Raw genomic sequence first — 22,477 nt, forward strand, 5'->3', positions numbered from 1 at the left:
CCAACGCCCTATGCACCTTGGTGTCCACCAGGCTGACGCTGAGAGAGACCAGCCCCAAGAAATCAGCATCAGGAAAGGTGAACCCCTCCACATAGAAGCTGATCTTCCGCTCCCCCGGCTGCCGCTCCACCTCGTAGGACAGATGCTGGGGTCCCAGCACCTGCTTGTAGTCGGAGAGGGAATTCCCACCTAGGGGCAACCAGAGTCAGCACCGGGGTCGGGGGGGGTGGGGAGCAGTGCTGCGACAGGGGGGTGGCGCTGTGAAGATGGGAGGACAGGGAACCTGAGACCAGAAATCCAGGGGCAGAGTCACCTTTGTGTTAGAACTACTTGGGCTCTTCTCCAGCTCTGCCACGTGCAAGCCGCATGACCTCAGCCCAATGACTCAACCTCTCTGAGCCTCAGTTCCTCATCTGTAAAATGGGCTAACATTATATGTTTCTCATGAGGTCAATGTAAGCTTTAAATCAGATAAGGAAATAAAAGCACCTGGCACAAAAGGGGAAGACAACCCAAATGTCCATCACCAGATGAATGGATAAATGAAATGTTGCATATCCGTATCCTGGAATGTTATTCATCCACAAAAGGAATGAAGTACTGAGACACGCTACAGCATGGATGAGTCTTGAGACCATTATGCTAAGTGAAGGAAGCCCAACACAAAAGGCCACACACTGGATGATTCCATTCGTACAAGTTGAAAGAGTAGGTACATCCTTAGGGACAGAGAGCAGGTTGGTGGTTGCCTAGGGCTGGGAAGTGGGGGCATGGGGAGTGACAGTGAGTACAGGCTTTTACTTGAGGGTGATGAAAATGTCTGCAACTAGAAATTTTGTGGTGGTTGCACAACATTGAGAATGTCACTGAATTGCTCACTTTAAAATGATTAATTCTATGTTACGTGAATTTCACCTCAATTAAAAAAAAGCGCCTGGTTTGAGATTTGCAGATACTAACTACTACATATAAAATAGATAAACAACAAGTGTCTTCTGCATAGCACAGGGAACTATATTCAATATCTTCTAGTAACCTATAATGAAAAAGAAAAAGAAAAGGAATATATGTATGTATATGTAAGACTGAAACACTATGCTGTACACCAGAAATTGACACAACATTGTGAACTGACTATACGTCAATAAAAAAGAACGCAAAAAAAAAAAAAAGAAAAGCGCCCAGCACACAGGAGTTCTGGCCCGTCCCCTTTTCTCCTCCCCTCCAAGGGTTGTCTGGGAAGTGTCACCCTGGCACGCTCTTAGTCACAGCAGGAAAGGTTGTCAGTTCACTTAAATGAGATTTTTCTTATGTTCTGGTATCACAAGTAAATGTTTTCAGGCTGGACCTCTGCCTAAACTTCCACCACAGGTGCAGAGAAGGAACATTCTGGTTCCTATCAGTCTCATTTAGCTGGAACAAGTTCTGGGTCAGTTTGAACAGAGGGTGAAAAGGAAGAAGGAAGGGGCAGGAGAGGCTTCTTGCTATTTATAAAAATGAGTAAGGGCACCTCAGGGTTAAGGATTGTTTTCGTTTTGTTTTGTTTTTTTAAGCCACAGACTTCAATTAATAACCTCTTTGGCAGAACAGCTGGATTTTTAGCTTTTCTAGTCCCTGCTCCCACCTCACCCAGCCTGGACAATACTGGTCATACATGGAGAACCCATTCCAGGCTGACAGCCCAGAGAGGGGATGGGGTTGGGGGAAGGGTCAGCGGCTGTGGAAAAGAAGAGGGAGGCTGGGGGAGGGTATAGCTCAGTGGTAGACAGTGTGCTTAGCACGCACGATGTCCTGGGTTCAATCCCCAGTTACCTCTGTTAAAATAAATTAATAAATAAATAAACCTAATTACCTCCCCCTTCCAAAAAAGAAAGAAAGAAAAAGAAAGATGAGGGAGGCTTTGGTATCAAAGAGCAGGCTTTGATGCCCGCTCCACCCACAATTGGTTATGTGACCTTAGGACAGTGAATTCATGGGTCTGAGCCTCAGTTTCCCCCTCGGTAAGATGGGTCTAGTTTGGGACCCTCTTTCTTGGGCAATAGGTCGTGTCCTGATGGAGTGGCTGTTTGTAAGCTGTTGGGAGAATTACAAAAAGATGATGGAGAAGGGAGAGATGTGGATCAGAGAAGAAAGAACCAGTCTGAGAAGCAGAGGATGGAGCAGGGAGGGAAGAGGACCCTCCAGGCCACTCACCCCTAGCACAGAAGACCCCCACTCTTTTGGAATCAGAAAATGGCACGTTCAAGATCAGCTTGTGGTTGTCAAAGAGCTCGTCAGGGCCATCGCAGCTCAGCACCATGGGGGACATGTCCTGCAGGTCTGGAGAGAGTGGTACCCATGAGACAACCCTCCCACCACCCCACACTATCACCTTGGACAGCCCTGCACACCCCTTCTGTTACTCACCATTCAGTGATGTCAGCTGGGTGTTGGTGAGGTCCAGCCCCTTGGACCTGAGACTATCCCGGTCACAGTTCACCAGCAGGACAGCCCCATAGCCCTCAGGGCCCCAGCGCCAGGTTTTCTGTGGCAAAACAAGAGGCCTTGGGGTCAGGGGAACCCAGGGGTCTCTGGGAAGGGGTCCTGCTTTGTTAACTTCGAGGCTTGTATTCTGGGTTTGCTTAAAGATTTAAAGAGGGGTCATAAATACGGGGACTAAAGCTCCAGGTCTCTAGACCCAGTGAACAGCCTATACACCCCCACCCAGCAGCCCTACCCAGCCATCACACCAGAAGAGGGTGATGCTGCCGAACCCAGAAAGGCCTCTGCCAGCTGCTTAGCATTGGCCCGACCTGGGGGACAGAGGCTGCCTCTCCCTGACCTTGATGGGGCTGGAGAATCCCCACCCCACGTCTCTCCTGGGGCTTGGCCCACAGATGTCTCTGACATTCACTCATGGTCCTGAAGGCCCTACAGGGAGGTCCAAACTAAGGCAAGAAAGATGGCTGGAGCCCTGCCTCTGTGATCCAAGCTCTTCCTGATGTGCCTCCACTTTATCCCCACCAGACTCTGCAAGGCAGGGCTTATTTTCCCCATTTCACAGACATGGGAAAGAGGCTCTGGGGAAGTGAGCCCCAAGTCACATAGATGGGACTCAAACTCACAGGGCCACTGCTAACCTATATGGCATTCTTGTTCACCCCTCTGGCTAGATGCTGTTCTGCACCAGGGCCCAAGACATGGTTTGCATCATAGGCCCCACCCACCACCTTGCCCAAGCAATCTTGTGCAGTGAACAACCTGCACAGCTATCCATGGCAACCCTGCTCCATCTTGTCTACAAAGTCTTGTATGTGAGCCAGGCTTCCTCTCTGGGGACTTTCCCTGCAAACTCTATCTCCTACCCTCCCAGAATGGCTTTCAGACACTTCCTATGGGATAACGCCTTGAGCCTACCCCATCCTCCTCCTCACTCTTAGAGTCCAACTGGGGCTTTCTACTCAGCCTCGTCTACTAAAAGCCTTCATTCTGTCACTTTACAATCTTTTATGAAGTACCTGTCATGTTTAGGGGTTTAAATACAGCCCAGGAAATAGAAAAGACATCAAACCAAAGAACCAATCCCAGTTCTAAGGTGGCACAAGAGAGACTCTGAGAGGGTAAGCTATTTTCCAGGAGTCACACAGCATTTTGATCACACTTGTGCCTACTTGTGCCGATTTGGCAGTCCTCAGATGACTTCCCTACCCTGTTGGATACCCCAGACCTTAGAATTCATTAGCCTTCTGGAAGGAGAGCCTACCCCACCCCAAGGTTTGCCTGTCAACTCTGCCTTCTTGGGCTAGCCAGGAGAGTCCCACCTTGTCACCTTGGCTCTTCTTCACCTTGCCGGCGCGGCCCATGTCGACATCAAGGGAGATGTCTGAAAAGGGATGGAGAGGGGCTACCAGGGGCTCCCTAGTCCCAGCCTCACACCCATAATGTCCAGGTTGGGGCAAGCTCTGCCCCCTCCCCAAGCCCATGAGAACCAGGAGGCCCTGTTCTGAGGACCACACCCAACTCCTGGGAGGCCCCTGTGGTAGCCCCCCGTGGTTCTGGGTGTTGGAGGGAATCAAGTCTTTGGCTCTTGAATTTCTTACTCATCAGCGTGTGCTGAATTGCTGCCTCTTGGTGGCCCTGACTCTGGTGGTCAAGATGAGACTTGGAGCCAGCTGCCCCATGCCCCAGTTGAAGGCGGCATAGGGCTCTCCGAGGTCTAGTGATTAAGTCTTGGAGTTCCAGTGAGGGTGACAGGTGGGATTCTGGATGAAGGAGTTTAGCCATTGACCTATGGGCAGTGCAGTTTCTAGATTCTCGTGGCCCTTAAGTATGGTGGGGCTCTACCCCCGAGGTCCTAAAGAAGATGCACAGCCTCTTAAGAAGCCAAACTCCTCGACAGAGGAGGAAGGTGACCATCAACTTGCACTCAGGGGCTCCCCTAAGACCCTCAAACGGCCAGCCAGGAGGTGGTACTTACCAACGCCAGTGAGGTAGAGCACGCTCTGGCCCAGGGCACCGCCCTCCTGCTGCCCGAAGTAGGAGACCTTCACCTGCAGGGACATCATCAGCCCTGAGCCAGCACGGCAGCCCCTTCCAATGGCCATGGCACAGAGACTGGGGGACACCCCGAAGGCCCTGCCTAGAGGCAGGGGAGGTGCGGGGTCCCCCCGTACTCCCTATTGCTGAAGGCCCAAGACTCATGGGCTTCCAGCTTGGATTCAGAGCTGCCTTCTGCAGCTGGAGAGGCCAAGGATGCCTCCCTGGCTCCCAGGGCTGAGCTGAGGGACAGGGTGGGTGCAGATCCCAGAGGGAACAGCTGGAGCCTCAAGAATCCATGCAGTTGTCAGAGAGAAAAATGAGGGATGGGGAAGCTGTCGCCATTGACTGAGGCAGGTTGTTCAACCTCTCTTGGCCTCTGTTTCTTCATCTATAAAATGGGAATAACAATCCCTACACCCACAATAACAGCCAGTGCTCATGGAGCTTTCCCCAAGGTCCAGAAGCCATTCCAAGTGCTTGACCCAGGCCATCTCAACGACATCCCAGGATGGCCCAGTAAATGGGGCCCAGAGGTAAGATTTGAGCTCCAGGGCCCCTGCTCTTAACACCTGTCACTGGAGTAAAGGCTGAATCAATGAATCAGGAGTCACTGTGTGTGTGGCAGGCACCTGGGCGGGAGTGAGGACGGTGTCCTCTGTAAAAGGTGGGAGACACACACACACAGCCAGGTATGTACCGGTGAATGTCTCACGCATGTGTATGAGCATACACAGGTCCTGCTATGGGCTCAGTAACTGGGGGTTTGTTTGGAGTCTGTGTGGAATTGAGTACAGGGATCAACGGGGGTGATTGTGAATTTGAGGGGTGAGCAGACAGGCTGTGCTTTTATGGGAGTTTCGTTTGTGTGTGTGTGAGATGCTGGGGCGCTGAGGTGGCTTTGCCTGCTTGGGGTGTCTAGGGACTGTATCAGGCTGTGTTGTGTGCATGTGGGTGGCAAAGCCTTATGGGGATTGGGTGGGGGGGAGATGAGCGAATAGGGTGTGCTCTGTGGGGGGCTCTTACCTTCTGTGGGGAGGTGGCCTCTTACCTTGAGATCATTTAAATCTTTACTGGCTGTGTCCACGGATATGATCACGTCCACGCCGGCGCCCAGGGGCCAGTGGGTCTTGCCTGTGGGCTTTGTCACCTGTGCTGGATTGTAGACCATGAAGATCTCCACCCCGGAGCTCCCAGAGATTCCGAAGGTCACAGAGCCCTTGGGCACATCACTGACAGAAAGGAGAGAGGGAAGGGTCCAGGGGCTCAGGAGAGAGACCAGTGGGGTAGTGGGCTGGGTTGGGGAGGAGCAGTGGGGTGTGCCACTGGCCTGGAGACCAGCCTGTTTGGGCCGCAGGGCTCCATCCCAGCTCGCCAGTGATTCCCACATGACCCACCATGGCCGCATCGTCTCCTGGCCTCAGGCTCCCCATCTGTAACCTGAAGGGCTTGGAGCAGAAAAATGCCTGTTGAACTTTGTTTTTGTGGCTGAGCCCTTTCAGTGGCTCTAACGTGGAACCTCAGAGATAAGACAGCCAAAAGGGAGCTAGGGTGGTGCCACGCCATGCCTTTTAACCCTTCCACTGAGGCTCCAGGGAGCAGAGACTCTGGAGTTTTCACCTCTGGATAGCCCACTCCCACCCCAAAGTTTCATCTTCTGATGCCTCTGAATTCTCTAGCCCAACAGGAAATCCATTCAGGACCCCATCTCACCTCCTCCACTGCCATCCCTGCCTTCCTAGACTGCTGGGCAGTCTCCTCACCCATTTCTCTAGGCCCACCTGTGCCCCCTTCAGTCTGTTCTGCACACAGCACATGTTATTCCAATGCTCAAAAGCAGTGGTTCCGGTCACACGCAGCAGATTCTCACAATGACATACAAGACCCCTCCTGATCTGCCCTCTGCCACCCCCTAGAAACTCCTCCTTCCAACCACACTCAACCCTCGCTCACTCTGCTCCAGCCACACTCACCTTCCTGCTGTTCCAGGAAGCTGTCAGGCTGTCCTGCCTCAGGGCCTTTGCACCAGCTGTTTCCTCTGCAGAAAATGCTCCTCCCCCTAGATATCCACACGGCTCACTCCCTTACTCGCTTCAGGGCTCTGCTTAAATGTCACGCTCTCAGTGAGCTCCCCCATCACTCCATGTAATGCTACCCCTTTCCCCACCCTCTCCCCCACTCTCCCTATCGCTCTCACTCTGCTGACTGTTAATCATGCTGTTATTTACTGTGCATCTCTCCTGCTAGAAGGTCAGGCCCACGAGGGCGGGCAGTTCTGTCTATTCTGCTCATGCTATATCCCAGCACCTATAACAGTGCCTGGTGTGCAGTCAGTGCTCATAAACACTTGTTAAGTGAATGAATGGACTCAGTTTCCCCTACTCTGCAGAGAGATGCAGGCCCATCTGTCCCAGGTGGTACAAAACTTGACTGATGCCAGGACCCAGAGCAAAATTTTCCCCGTCTGCCTGATATAGCACATCCACCGGATGCCCTAGAACCCTACACTCCAGAAAGGGGGTGGGGAACCCTCAGTCCGCCAGGCCCCAGCCAGGGGCACTCATCTCCCGGGCCTCCAAGCTGCTCCTCGGACCACCAGCTACAGCAGGGAGGGACCAGCCTTCCTGGGCCGTAGACTCAGAGGGGATGCCCTGCAAACTCGGGCTGCAGGGCACCCGGAGCTAAGCCAACAGGACTTCCACAGGTGCATCTTGTCCTTCATCCCCTGAGTAAGCCTGATCTGTGTGCCTCCCTGTCCCGGCCCTGGGCTAGGCCCTAGGGTTCCATGAGGCCCTTGGCCATGAAGCCCACACCCTAGAGGGGAAGTCAGACCAGGGAACTACATGTCAATGTTTCTCCCTCCATGACGAGTCGGGGGTCTCCACTGCCAGACCCCAGGGCAGAGCCATCAGCCTCAGGGCCATCACCCAAGGTCAAGTCTACTTGCAGACATCCACCTGACTGTAAAAATGCACTGTCCTTTGACATTTCCTTCTGCCTTCATCCTTTCCTGGACCCCTGAGAGCCCTGGAGAAACCAGACACCCCTCTCTAGCCCCCACCATGGTCACTCAGTCCCCCAAAGCAACAGCCCCCTTTGACCATTGTGATGATGGTCACAGTTTGAACAACCCCAGGTCCCACTCAGTGCCTGGCTCTCTGATGTGCACCATGGCTCCACAAGGCAGTTCTGAATCTCCTCGTTTTAAGGATGAGGCTGGGGTGGAGGGGGCCCCTGAGCCCTGTAGGCTCCTGGCAAGATCCTCGTCCCCCACCCCCCACTCTTGGCCTCACCACCCGCCTGAGGCACGATCCCTTCAGGCAGCCTCCCACCTTACCCTCCCATCTTTGTCCTTATTTAATCAGTTGCCAGGGGAACCCAAGTCTCCCAGACTTTCATCCGCTAACCTGACCCCATCTCCCAACCTCCTCCAGTCTCAGTCAGTGTCACACGCCATCATCAGCACGGGGGCCTCAACCACATCTGGGAGAGTTTCCTGTCACAGACACCTGCTCCCCGCATCCACTGGGCCCAGGGGTGGGCCGGGGTCTGGCTTGCTCCTCACTGTCCCTTCCAGGCCACTGTCACTCTGTCCTTGTTCCTTGAGGGTGTCAGCTCCTGCCACCATCTCCAGCGCTGCTGTCACCACTTTTATTTCAAGGGCCACAGGGGTGGTGAGGGGGTAGCCTGGCCCCTCAGTCCCTTGACCTCCTCTCTTCCAGTGGTCCTGTCCTCCACCCGGCCTCTCCCGTGGGTGGACCCCAGACTTTGTCATTGCCAAGAACTGCACCCATGACAAATTCCCCTACTAGCCACCCACCCTGATACCACCTCCCAACCTGCCCGGTCCTTCTGCCACGCCAACTGCAGCAGGCCTTCAAGTACACAGGGACCTGCATCCATGGAAGGCTGAGCCCACTCTGCCCCTTCTTGCCAGCCCTCACCCCTCCTGTTCTCTCTTCCCCTCCCCAGGCTTAGATTCCATCATCCCACATCAAGGTCACTCCCTCCTCCACTCTCAACACCCCTGCATGTCTTTCCCTCCATCATACTGCCTGGCAAAGCTCCAGCCACCGTCAAATCCACCTCACCCTAATTCTACATCTGCACCCATGCAGCTGATCGCTTACAACAATTTGGGGGGTTCTCTTCTCCTTTGTGGTCCCAGAAAACCGTTCCAGGCCTCTCCTCTTTGACTCCTCCCTCCATCACTCAGAGCTGGTCACCTCCCTCTTCCCAGCGCCGCACCTGTCAGTCCACTGCCTCTGAGCCCAGCACGCCTGCCCTCCTGGACAATGGATGGGCTGCCCCAGCCCTCCCTGAGTGCACGTTCCCTACTGGAGGGCATCGCCCCAGCCTTGCCCCTTCTCACCCTCACTCACGACCATACAGATATACTATAAATATCATCCATCGTAACAATTCACGCCTCATTTCTTCTGCTCCCATCTTAGGAAAGCTCCTCAAGACTGAAGGCTATTTGCTGCCCAGCTCTTTCCTCCTGTCCTCTCTGTGACCTGCCTCTAATCAAGCTCTCCTCTGCACAGTGCCATCCAAACCACTCTGCTGCCAAATCCAAATGTCCTTTCTCTTCTTCCTCCAGGTGATCTGTCAGCGGCATCTGACCCAGGTGACCAACTCTCCTCCTGGAGACACTTTCCACTCAGCCTCTGGGACACAAGACTCTTCTGCTCTCTTACCTCCCTGGCTGTCTCCTCTGCTGCTTCCTTCCTGCATCTTGTTCTAACTCCAGGTGCCCCAGGCTGTGGTGCACAGGCACACATTTAACACCAGCAGCTGGGGTGAGGGGAGGGAGCAAAGTATGCACAGATATAAGTTTACTATAAATGTTACTGATATAGATGACATGTAACACACAAGATACAAACAACAGTACAGCAGACATTACTCTTTGTTGTAAAATGTGTTGTCAGTGCTCCGTAGCTCACTGACTCTTACAAAATGCCTCTCTTATCAATGGAGCCAACAACCTATGGTTGCAATTCAGTCATGATTCCAGAAACAGAGTTGCATCTGGATCTGCAAATTCTTCCCCCAGTAGGTTTACTGCCGAACATTTATGTGACATGGATGTTGACTGATATTTTCTTTTCTATTCGAGAGTAAGAGGAAAGTGAAACCATGACGATGTCAGACTTTACTCCATCAAGGCCACGAGAGACTTCTTTGCTGAGTCAGAGGCCACTGAAGAGCACCTCCTCACACATTCGTGCTAATCTCAAGGGGACAGCTATAGACACCATACACCTTCCAGTGACATCTGCATCATTAATTTTTCTTCATTGAGAAAACAATCAATGGAGTCCTGACTCGCCTTGGCTAGTTTCCACGGTGTAAATACTCCCAGTATGGACAATGTCAAGTTAACGTTGCAAAGTCATTGAACTCAGGTTTGCAAAGAGGTGCACGTAGCCCCTCCATGGATAACTCTCCTACCACATGGAGGGGAATGATCGCAGATACTGGTAGAACGTAGTCAAATAATTAGGAAGCGATGCACTTTGAGTATTCATTATCGTTGAATTTTATTTAATTTATTTAACGGTAAGTATATGTAGTTTAATTTAAAATAAGGGCTGTGTTTGATGACAGGCTCATTAACTTCCTTAAAACAATGGACAACCAGGTCCCTTTGGGGAAGGATCCTGCTACAGTGCTAAAAACTTGTGCTGTTCTCCTTTCTCCCAGCCGTCCCCAAAGGGACTTACAGCCTTTTACCAGGGTGACTCTACACTGGGGAAAAGGAAATGATCAGACTTTTCTGGTTTTAATGGACACTGGCTCTGAACTGACACTAATTCTGGGAGACTCAAAGGGACCCTGCAGCCCACCAGTCAGAGCAGAGGCTTGTAGCGATCAGGTGATCAATGGAGTTTAGCTCAGGTCTGTCTCACCATGGGTCCAGTGGGTGCCCGAACAAACCCAGCCCGCACTTTTATTCCCCCAGGTCCGGAATGCGGGATTGGAATGGATGCGCTAGCAATGGGCTCGAGCTCTGGCGAGTGCATTCAAGTGGCTACAGCCGGCCTGGCCCCGGGGGCTCAGGGCTGGGCTGTCCCCTCCTCTCTGCCGACACTCGCCCCCTGAGTGATTGCCACCTGTCACACCAATATGCTGAGAACCCCCACTTTTCCATCTCCAGGCTCTTACAGCTGTCTTTTGAACATCTCCCTTGGGTGTCTATTAGGCATATCCAAAACCAAACTCCTCCTTCCCAACTCCTGCTCTGTCGAAACCTACCCAAGTCAGTCCGGTCAGCCCGGCCCTCTCTCCTTCCCTCACGCTCACATCTAGCCACCAGCAAACCCCATCAGCTCCGTCTTCACAGCATCCGCCTGCTGACCTTCGCATCTCCTCCATACCTAACATCCTGGTCCAGGCACTAGTTTTTTCCATGTGGATTTTTACAACAGGCTAGTCCCCTTGCTTCTTCTCCTGCAGCCCACGGTCAGTTCTCAACACAGCAGCAGAGGGATCCTCTTAAAACAAAAGTCTACAAGGTCACTTCTACTTGCAGCCTTTCCTTGGTGGGGGCTCCGTGGTCTGCCCCCAGCTGGCCGTGACCCCCTTGCTCCCACAGACCCAGTTCCTGCTCTCCCTCCAGCTGCCAAGCTCCCTGCTGCCTTAGACCCTTTGCGCTCAGTTCTCTTGGTTCAGAATGTCCAGCTTGCAGGCATCTGCTGGGTACTCATCCCCTCCTTCCCAGAGGTCCTCCTGGCTGCCCTATTTAAGGCTGTGAGACGTGGATGACCCCACGAATCCCACACTCCCTAAACCCATGACCCAGCTTCATTTCAACCCACAGCACTTGTCACCTGATGTGTCATCTTTATTTGACGTATTTCCTTATTGTCCATCTCTCCCTCTAGAATGCAGAGAACTTTTCTATTTTCCTTTCGCTAAAACTACTGTCAGCTCAGTACCCAGCGCAGTGCCTGCCGTGGCTGAGGAGTACAGGAAACCCTTGTTTCATAGATGAAGACAAGGCAGTCCAGGAACGTGGAATTGTAACCAAACAGGATACTATGGACCTTTCCGGGACAGACCCCCACCCCGTGTCCTTCACCTGCCTCTTGTTTGTAGAAAAACGTTAGCCTCCTAGGCCCTCCCCAAGTTCCAATGAATAAATTTAATCAGATAAGTGAGAAAATGTAGGAACAAAGGAGAAGAGTCAAGCAAGATAAAGTTTTAGCCATTAAACAAAGTTAAGGACTTTAGTTTCTTCTCAAGGGCCATAGATAATATTTTGAGCCATGTCCTTTGAACTGTTGTACAGAGCCTGAAACCCCCACCCGGTGACAGAAGTTAACTGCATGCTGCCCACAGCCCTGGCCACACAACCCCTTATTTGGAGTCTTGGTAGAAAAAATAGTAATAATTTTTTTTTTAATAATAGAAGAGGGGCTATCAGGACCTTCTGAGCCCAGCCTGGTGTCCTGCAGTCTCAATACCACCCCCCACCTTGCTCTGCAGCTCACTCCTAGTTCGCCCCTCTCTGGGGCGCTGGGATACTGGTCTCAGCTTCCTCCCTTCCCCCTTGCAGGTGCCAGGTGAGCCCTGCAAGGATGGACCTTGGGGAAAGGAGGCTTCCTGCACGTGATGGGAAGGGCTGAGCCCCAGGGCAGGTCTCACCTGCCCTCCCGGAGGGGGCTGTTCAGGTCCTAGCCCCGCTGCCTTCCAGGCCCCATCTCCCCAACCAAGCCGTTCCCCTTGTGCTGCCTCTCAGGGTGAAAAAGGTGCGGGGAGCTGAGGCTGTCCCAGCAGGAACTCTGCAGGCTGAGGGGGGAGCTCTTAGAGGGTGTAACAGGCAGGTGTGGGAGTTGGGGTGAGCTTCAGGCTGCCCCCAGTGGAATTTGCCTCACAAGTTCTCCCAAGCGGCTGGGCAGGTTCCTCCCAATCCTCGCCTCCCCCCACCCCACCAGCTGTTTCTTGGTCTTAGGATGCAGCCTCCAGACCCAACCAAACCCCGGGAGGCAGTCCTGGCATGCCCCCAAACTCAGAGTCAAGTGAGGTAATGGATTTGAAAGCACCCCTTTATTAAGGGAAAGGGACTAAGTCATTACCATACAGGAGGTGCCATCTGGCAGGTGTCATCATTCTTAGCATCTGTATCCTCATTCCCATTGTTGCACTGATGGGCCTGTGCCCTCACCTTGCCCTCGCCCTTCTCGGCAGAGGTGGGGTGGGAACCGGGAGAGGGCGATATTTTGCCTTCTTGAAGACCCACTTCAAATGCCACCCCTTCCGTGGAGTGGAGTGTGAGCTGTGTGTGGAGTGTGGCTTTGAACCTGGTCACTGAGCCACTCTAAGCCTCGATTTTCCTCCTCTGTAAAATGGATATAATCCAGAGCTACTTCCTAGGACCGTTGGAAGGATTTCATGAGGTGGTACATTTAAAGTGCTTGGCACACAGTAGGTGCTTAATAAGTGTTAGGTCCATCATTGCTGTTACTCTTCCCAGAGCCCCCAGCAGCCCAACCCACTTCAGCCAGAGCCCCATATCCTTTCCTCTGTGACCCCACAGCGACAGTTCAGACCCTCCTTCCAACCCCGTCACAGTCCGTGTCACCCAGAGCAACACCCTGACTCACCCTGTCACATCTCCACGCCCCATGCCCAGAGCCAGGCCTGCTTTACCACATGAATAAAGAGGCTGCAAGGAGAATGGAGTCAATTCTCACAGAATCTCACAAAAGGAGGCGCAGAGGAAGGAATGAGGAATTTCAAATCAACAGGTTAATTCCCAGCCAGGCCCACCTGCTTTGGCAAGGTATGTGCCCACCTACCTGTTAAGGCATAAGGGCAGCATGTCTCACAGGTCACACTGGAATCGGGTAATATTGGGGTGGCATTTTCAAGCACCTACTATGTGCCAGGCACCTGCTTAGCTTTTGGTACCTGTGATCTCATCTACACTTCACCACAACCCTCTTACATACGTGTTGCTGTCCTCATTCAGCAGATGAAGCAATCTCCTCAGAGAGGTTAAGTAACTTTCCTAGGGTCACACAGCTGACACAGGGAGGAAGGAACAGCAGGTTTGTCTTCTATCTTATGCTGTCCCGGCTGACATTAAAATGGGTGTATGTGCCCTGAGCATGTCCCCGGCAAGGATCGGAGGAAGGAGACAGGGAAGACGCAGGAAGGAAAAGGAAAATGTTGAAACTTTGCAAGACAAGCTTCTCAATAGACTCCTGTAGGAGCTGGCAGGATGGAGGCACTGAGGCAGGAAAGCCATGTCCCCCCCTCCCGCTCCGCACACCCAAACTTTGCAGAGGTGAGGTCCAGACTGGGAGAGTGGCGCCCATGACCTTCTGGCCCCTTTCTGCCCTAAAACAATGAGACTGTGGAGTATCTGCATAGGCCTTGGGTCAGAGAAGGGTCTCAGAGGTCATCCTGGCCGGCTCCCTGCCCATCACAGGACTCCGTGCTTGAACACTTCCTGTGACAGAAAGCTCACTACCTTACGCCCTCTGTACTTTGACAGCCCAGGGCATTAGAAAGCTTTTCTCTGGCTTCGCTGCAACCTGCATCCAGAAGCTTCCTCCCACTGGGGCTCCACAGGACACACCTTATCTCAACTGCTCGGAAGTTGACCACCGGGTCTCCAGGGAGAAGAGAAACACCGCAGTCATAGAGAAGTTCCCTCCCGTGCCGTCCTTCCTACCTGCTTCTTGGACAGCACCAGCCCCAGGACAAGCTCAGGGGTCAGGGGCCCCTCTGCCCGTCGAGGGTGTGGGCAGGGAAGGCAGAGTGGTGCTGACCTAGCCTCCAGCTGGGTGGGTGGGTATGAGAGGTGGTGGCAGAGGGTCAGTGTGCTCTGGAGGCTTGTCCAGGGCACTGGGGTGGGGGAGAGGCGAGAGCAGAAGGGACAACCGTGAAGAATTGGATGGAAGGACTGGGGAGCAAGCCAGTGGGCCGCCTTTGTGCAGACCAGCCTGCCAAGCCCGTGGATCCTCCTTCACACCCAGCCAGCCACCTGCCCTCCCGAAGTCCCAGAGGTGTGACCCTCCAGGGGGCCTAGACTTGACATTCCCTGGACTGACGCCACAAGAAATACCATGGGACCAGCCAGCAAGGCCCAGCAAGTCCTCTCTGGTGCATCCAGCTCTGTGGTTACTCCTGTCAGGAGCTGAGACTCACCGTGAGTCCCACAGAGCTGGCCGACCACCCGTATGCCGTAGAGGATGGCAGACCCCTCCCCAGGAGCACAGGGAGCTCCGGTTACTGCTGTCAGCTGCTCCACCTCCAGGTGCCTTTCCTGAGCACCTACTGTGTCAGGTGCCACCCTGGGTCCTGGGAAAGCAGGGATGAGTCACCCCTGCCCCCGCCCTCTTGGGACCCACCCACGGCAGGTACATCATGGTCTGCAACATGCTTTTCCACCATTCTCCTTCCATCTGCATGGCTCCTGTCTGCTGAGCAAGGCAGTTTTCATTCCTTTCCCCATTTTACAGAAGATGAACTGAAATCCAGAGAGAGGCCACACACAGGGTGACTGACAGTGGAGAGCTGGGATATGACCCCACTCAGGTCTGACTACAAAGCTCATTCTCTGCCCTGCTCCCACCCCACCCCTAGAGCTGACCCGACAACATAAAAGATTCCCAGATAATGGGCTCTCTCGGGATTGGGCTCAGAGAATTTGGGCTCAGGCAGGCCTGAGTTCAAATCCCAGCTCGGCTATGTGCAGGCTGTGTGACTGTGGGCCAGTCTCTTGACCTCTCTGTATCTCCATTTCTTTGTCCGATAAATGGAGATTAGGTGTCACTACCTCATAGGTTCGTTGTGAGACTTAATTGAGAGACTGCGGTGAACATGTAACACAGTGCTGCCGTCACTGTCATTACTGTCACAGGGGACACAGGGAGCAGGCAGACCCTGGGGAAGAGGACTCTAGCACCTCCCTTCACTTCCTGACCTGCCTGAAAACCTGGTTAGTGATGCAGTTGTCAGCATCCGCATCCTGAAGTTTTTTAGCTCCCAGACTAAGATGGGAGCCCCTCAGGGGCGGGTGTGGGTTGTATCATCTCCACGTGCCACAGCCCAACAGAGCTGGACAAGGGGCAGGTGTCCAGTAACGTTTGTTAAGTGACTGCAGCAGAGTAAAGGCCACCGAAGGTTCAGACCCTGGCACGGTCCTCCCTGGGTGCTGGCTGTGCTGACAGAGCGCGGGGAGGGCGATGGCTGACAACCCCCTGCCCCCGCCCAGACCCCACACTGTGGGCAGGAATTTTCCCCTAAGTGTAGGATCACGCAGGGCGTGGCTATGTCCTCTCCCTCTTTCTTTCCTCCCCAGAGACAGTAATCACGGGCGCCTTATGCCCTGTCATTGTTCAGCTAAGGGCATATCCAGAGTGCCTGCAAGGAGGGTCTGGGCCCACCAGGCCTTCTTTCAGTGGACCTCTGCCTGCCCAGAAATGGGGGCTGGAGAAGGGGAATGATGGCTTTCATCCATGGGCCTTCCCAGCAGAGACAGACAGGGGCTGGGGGCCAGAATGTCCTGAGAGAAGAGCCCTGCATGGAAGATCACAGTCATGAGTCACTTCTCTCCTTTCAGCCTGTTTCCCCATCTGCAAAATGGGGAACTGCATGGCTGTGCTCTGAGGATGAGGTAATTTCTCACCTGTATAACAGGGGCCAATTTCACAGGTACAGCCGACAGATGAGAGTATCCCCATCTAGCATGGGAGGAAACAGGCTCAGAGAGGCTAAGTAACTGGCCCAAGGTCACACAGCCTGCAAGAACCAGCCTAATCCCCAGCTGGTGGTTATAACTACCAACCATCCCGTTCTTAGCAGTCACTGAACTGACTCTCAGACGGTCCCACCCCAATTCATCGTCTTCTGGGGCTGTCGGGACAGTGCCCAGCCTTCCTTCCTCCTCACCCAGGTCCAGAAACCCCAGCCCCCTCTTCCTCTATGCCTGGCAGCCTGGCTCAGACCATACCTTCTGCAGGATCCTACTGAGGAATTTCTGGCCTTTCCTTTGCCCACTCCTCCCAGCATGGCAACAGAGAGCCAGGTGCGGGGAGGAGGGGGCATAAACGTGGCTGGAAAGGTATGATGGAGAAGCACTTGGCAGGGCTTTAAGTAGCCTTGGACTCAAATGCAGGGTGACCTAGTTCTCTGTTCTGTGGCCCAGGGTGCATTTGGGGGCCCATCACAGGTCTGTACCTGCTAAGAGGCCAGGCCCCTATCAAGTTCCAGCAGATCCCAGCCTCCTTGGTACCGGCCCCTCGGCAGCAGCATTTGGAATCCCCCCACCGCTCTCAGCCCACAGCTGAGCACCCCTCCTGGGTTCCCCAGGTGGCTGATATCCTTGGCTGGGTGTGGATTTGCCAGTTCCTTCCAGCCCAACATCCCACCCTCCACATATCTTTGAGCATCAGGACCACTTGTCAGAGCTGAACAGCTGCTTAGAAGCCACAGCAAAGGGAGTGGAAGCTTCTCTGGACAGAGCAAAGGAGAGGACAACACATCATAGGGAAAGCATTTTGGGATCAAGAAGGAATCTGCATCACGGGCAAACGACCATAATTCCATTCCCTGTATCTCATGTCTTTTCTCAGGGCCCATCGGCTGGCCCCCTGGGACCACTGAGAAAAGCAGGGAGAGGGCTGGGGTGGAAGAGAGAGAAGTGGGGGTTGGAAGTGATGGGAACAGGAGAGGGATGAGAAGTCAGTGCAGTGGAGGAGGAGGAGAGATTCTAAGACCAAACTGATGGGAAAGAGAAGGCTGGGGCAGGGGAGGGGCTACAGGGCCAGAAATGGGGAGGAAAGAGAGACTGATGAGGGATTCCCAGATCTCAAAACAGGAGGTGGCAATGGGGACCAGGGAGGTGAGGACATCTGTAGACTTAAGAGGAGGCTGACCTCTGATGCCCTCCCTGATGCTAATATTTTACACATCAAGATCTCACTAACTCCACCGTTTCACATCCAGATTCTGCGACCTCCAACCTCTCATAGCTCCGTGGATCTTATGCGGGACCCCCGTTTCACATTCTCCAAGAACCCTCAAATTTAAACTTCAACATTACTTCCAATAAAGGAATGTGGTGCAGCAGCAGAATGGAACTGGGAGGAGCTGAGGTCCTCATCCGGCTTTAAACCCAGGTCCCAGCCGGGCTCTCGGAGCCTGTCAGTCATTGTGAATTAGTATCGGCATCAATCCTATAATTATTCCATGAGAAGCACAATTATGCTTCATTGTCCTTCTGTGCAAGCTAAAACCATTAATTTACTCAACATAAACATTAAGAATACATACATATATATATGTGTGTGTATATATATATATATATATATATATATATATATATTATATATATATATAATATATATATACCACAAGTTTTATAACTCTGTTTGGGTATTTTTGTGTCTTGAAATACAGGTAACCCCAGAAAAAGGAAGTGGCCTGGTCCTCTCTCCCGCTTGTCTGAGAGGCCCCACAGACACTCCTTTCTCTGTGAGCCTCAAATCCCAACAATCTGGGATCTAAAGAGTCTCTTCTGCTTTGATGCTTTTGCTGGGCTTGGGGGAGACTTAGAAAAACTCCAGGAGAACATCCCCAGCCCCACCCCGCCAGCCTTTTCCTCCACCCCCAAGAATAAACACTCATTTTGGCCTCCAGCTCTGATTCTGGCCCCTGGGCAGACAGGGAGCCTAGGCTGGATCATTAATGGATTCCTCACATCACACCCCCTCATTTTTGGCATGAGTCCTCTGGGGGCCACCTCCAGGGAAGAACAGGGACAGCCAAGGCCATCCGGCCAGACCCGAAGGGTCACGGTGGTGAGCTAGCCCGCTGGGATGAGTGTAGGATCTGCGGCACATGCTGGGTCAGAGGATTTCTAAGGGTTCCTTGGGCTGGGACACCCTGGGGCACACAATTACCCCAGTACAAATATTTCTCCAAATAACCAGTCGACAGAGCACATGGGGGAATTAATTACTTCCTGTGATGTCACCCTTACACACCCATCTCTACTGAACCTGGAGGGCTCAGACTCTGGGCAGCTCAGGCGACTGGTACACCTCCTCTTTGGTTGGGGGGGCTTCCCCCTTCAACCAGCAAAGCCAAACAGAAGGCCCTTGTTTGTCCTCAGCTGGAGCCAGTCACCTGGCAATGAGGGTGGGGAAGCCCCAGGGTCACCATCAGGTGTAGCCCCTCCCTCCAAGCCAGCCCAGGCCCGGAGTTAGCTTCAGGCTCCCCTTAAAACTACCCCAGGTTGACCATTCATGGCCCCCCCCCCCCGCTTCCACCTCTCTTGACAATTCCACGTTGCCTTTCTCCACCTATCAAAGACTTCCCTGGCAGGAAGTTCTTCTTTAGGTCTACTTTAAAACCAACTTGCTGCAGAAAAATTCAGTTTTCTAATTTAGCGACTCTCCGTGGCTATGACCCTAGTCACCACCAATATCCAGGGTGAAGGTTCCTGAAGGTCTCTCACTGGTGCTCACTCAGGACCCGAGCAGCTCCCTCCCCCCAGAATCAACCAGGGCACAGAAGCTTCGGACAATCAGGCAACTTCCCTGTGCCCCTCACCTGGGCCGGGGCCCATACCTGAGGATACCAAGGTGCCTGGTGATCTCAAAGAAGATTTACAGACAGCATCGCCCCCATGTTCCCACTACACATCCCCTGATCTGTCCTCTACCCCACCCTGTGAGATGGGAGGAACAGATAGTGGGGGAAACAGAACTCAAGAAGCTGGGGAGTCAGAGCTGTAAGCACCTCCCACTTCCCCGGCACCCGAGGAGCAAGGGGCCCGGCACAGGTACGCTCCTATTTCTCCTGCCCCAACCCATTAACATCAATGTTATTGCTGCCCGGCTTGTCAGATGAGGAAAGAGTCTCAGAGAAGTAGGGTAGCTTGCCCAGGGTCACACAGCTACGAACAAGGCTGGGATGAGGAAACTGAGTCCGTCCAACCTCAGAGTGTGGGGGCCCTACCGCCACCCTGAACTGCAGAGGCGACTCGGGTCATCCTGTCAGAGCTCAGAGGAGGAAACGAGGCCCTTGGAGGACCAGTGACTAGTCAAGTGCTTCTGGCCTTAGACAGCAGAACCTCAGCCCAGGGCCTGGGGTTCTGAAATGACCTTCCAGAGACAGACATCCTCTGGGGTGAGGACAGGGGTCTGGAACTGGGAAGCTAGGGGCTCATTAGAGACCCCTTCTCTGCTCTCGGTGTTGAAGCAGAGTTGCCAAATAAAGTACAGGGTGCCTAGCTAAATTTGAATTTCAGCTAAACAGCCATTTTTTTCTAAATACAAGTATGTCCCATGCAACTACTAAAAAAAAAAATGTTTTTTTTAAATCTGAAGTGGAAGCTTAACTGGGCATCCTGTATTTTCGTTTGCTAAGTCTGGCAACCTTGTGTTAAAAGGGCAGGAGAAAATGGGATCTGCTGGTCACCCAGATGCAAGGGAACCTGCCCCACATCAGGGCCCCCAGGATGACTTAGAGCCTCCAGGGCTCCTGGCTGTCCCTGTCCCTCCTCGGCCCCAGGCCACTGCCCGAGAGAGGGGCAGGGAGGCCTTCTGGGGCAGAGGCTCACCTGAAGCCAGGTGAAGCTGGGCCCAGAGTTCATTAACCAGACTGGGAGAGCGCAGGGACTGAGACCCAAGGGGGCCAATGGGGGTGGGAGGGGAGGAAGGAGAGGCTCAGCCCCCACCTCCTCTGGGAGGAAGGCTCCCCTCCTGACCCACCCCCCATCCGCTAGGGCTCTGGCCCCACCTGTTCCAGTAATGACGGAGTTCGTAGACAGTGTGTCAGAGCCAGAAAGGCCCCCAGAGATCCTCAAGCCCAACTCCGTCAGTGGCCAGCTGGGGAACCTGAGGCTGGGGCCGGGACAGGGAGACTCTAGGCCCATGGGAGAAGCTGACGCTCACACTGCCCCTCAGATGTCATCATTGCCACCGTCACCGCTGTCATCACCATCAAGCCCCAGGCTGGTTCCCAGCCTTTTACTTTATTAATTCATTGAATTGTTCCCTAACCACTCCCTCCTGATCCCAGTCGCCTCCGATGTCTGGCCTCCGATGATCAAGCTGCCACACACACCACCCCTCCCCCTCAGAGAGATGGGTTGTTGGCAAGAAACTGAAACAAATCAGTTTGTTGGTAAATCAGTTTGTTGGCAAATCAGGGGAGGCCCAGTCCTGTCCCCTGTTTTGAGCAACAATTCATTTTGATGCTCCATACGAGTTCCGCTTGGACATCAGAATTCAGAGCCCAGACCCCAAAGCCTGGTCCCACGGCTCACAACTGGAACCCTCATCCCAGGATTTGAGGCCAAAGACTTGCCCCCTCCCCGTGCCAGAAGCCAGAGCCCCAAGGTGGACCTGATATCCTCGTCCCACCCTCCCAGGTGCTACAGCCAAATCCGCCTGCTCTGCTTCCTCAAAACAGCCTCCTGCCAGCTTCCTCAAAAGTGTCTGATTTCGTCCACCCAGTGCCCACCCCTTGCCTCAGGTCCTCCGTTCCAGCCCAGCCCTCTGCAGCCAGGTGGGTGCTTCTCAGTTCTCACCTGTAAACATCCACATATGTTTCGACTCCCACCACACACACAGCATAGGTGGGCTTCTTCAGGGACAGCTGCACAGCTCTCTGCGGGGCCATCCTGTCCCCCCGGCTCTCAATCTCCAGGATCCCTGGCTCCCCAGCTGCTCTCCCCGGCACCTCGTTGCCAGGAAGGAGAGTGAGTTCGGATGAGCCGGTGCCTTCCTCCTCCCTTTTAATTTCACCCTATGATTTGATTAGCCTGCCTGAGCCACGTCCCCACCTCCTGGCTCCATGCCCATCCCTCCTCACTCAGGCCTGTCAATCGAAGAGGATAAGGGAGGAGGTACCCAGGGCCTCTCGGAGGATGGGGAAGGGGGGGCTTCAACTGGGGCCCCTGGTGGAGCAGAGCTCAGCTGCCAACAGAAGGCGACCAAGCTCCCCCGCAGCCCCTGTCCCCCTTTCTGCAGTTCTGCCTCTATCCTCAGATTCTCAGTGCCTGAATCCACACGGTAACGATGTCAGTGTTTTCTGAGGGCTAACTACATGCTGGCTAAGCGGTTCGCAGATCTTATCTCACATGTTAAGCGATCAGCTAGCACATAAACCAAGGTGCAGTCAGACTGCCTGGGTTCGAATCCCAGCTCTGCCTCTAAAATCCTACGATCTTGGCAAGTTACTCCGCCTCTCTGAGGTTCCGTTTCCCCGTGTGTGAGACAGCAGTCGTAGCAGTAGTACCTGTTCCATTGGATTGATGTGCAGATTGTGTGGCCTCCCAGTAGGAGGTTCAGCACAGTGCCTGGCACGTAATACTCACTAGAAGAAACACGGGCAACCACTGCCGGTACCCTCATGTCACAGGAGAACCCCGGCTGCCGATCCCACTGCTGGTCAGTGGGGGAGCCACAGGCAGGTCTGCTGACTCACCACACTGTGCCACCCCTCAGGGGGTGAGGTTGTGCCTTTGTCCCCCAACTCCAGAGATGGCAAAAGCCACCCCATGTCAGTATCCTTGGACAGCCAGTGGGGAGGGAACTTGAAAAGGAGCTCAGAACAGTGGGCTAGGAAAGACTGATTTCTTTTTGTTTTTTCAGTCCCTATTAAAATATTTTTTTTATTTTGGGAGGAGGTAATTAGGGTTTTTTTTCAATGGAGGTAGTGCGGATTGAACCCAGGACCTCATGCCTGCTAAGCATGCACTTTTCCACTGAGCTATACCCTCCCCCTAATTTGTTTCTGAAAAGTCCCCTCCTTTCAGCTCTGGAAAGCACTGGCTCCCACCTGTTCTCAGGATGTTTGTGGAATTTCATTCATTCACTCGACAAACATTCGTTGAGCACCTACTCTGTTAGGCACCCTATTAAGCGATGGCGACACAACTCTGAGCAAAACAGACCACAGTCCCTGCTCTGACAGCATTTGTATTCCAGGG

General features: G+C 53.5%; 1 protein-coding gene across 1 annotated transcript in view; it reads right to left on the reverse strand.

Annotated features, from left to right (window-relative positions):
• The window catches only part of PADI1 (peptidyl arginine deiminase 1), a 35,797-nt gene extending 14,519 nt beyond the window's left edge, over positions 1 to 21,278 (reverse strand). The window contains exons 1-7 of the mRNA XM_006196699.3: positions 21,074 to 21,278; positions 5,567 to 5,747; positions 4,457 to 4,529; positions 3,801 to 3,862; positions 2,407 to 2,524; positions 2,194 to 2,319; positions 17 to 189 (exon numbers count right to left, since the gene is read on the reverse strand). Of these exons, the coding sequence (XP_006196761.1) occupies positions 17 to 189; positions 2,194 to 2,319; positions 2,407 to 2,524; positions 3,801 to 3,862; positions 4,457 to 4,529; positions 5,567 to 5,747; positions 21,074 to 21,165 (825 nt within the window). The 5' untranslated portion in view covers positions 21,166 to 21,278. The remainder of the gene's footprint in view (positions 1 to 16; positions 190 to 2,193; positions 2,320 to 2,406; positions 2,525 to 3,800; positions 3,863 to 4,456; positions 4,530 to 5,566; positions 5,748 to 21,073) is intronic.
• Positions 21,279 to 22,477: the final 1,199 nt, after the last annotated feature.

The sequence above is a fragment of the Vicugna pacos genome, chromosome 13 (genome assembly GCF_048564905.1).
Source record: "Vicugna pacos chromosome 13, VicPac4, whole genome shotgun sequence".
NCBI lineage: Eukaryota > Metazoa > Chordata > Mammalia > Artiodactyla > Camelidae > Vicugna > Vicugna pacos.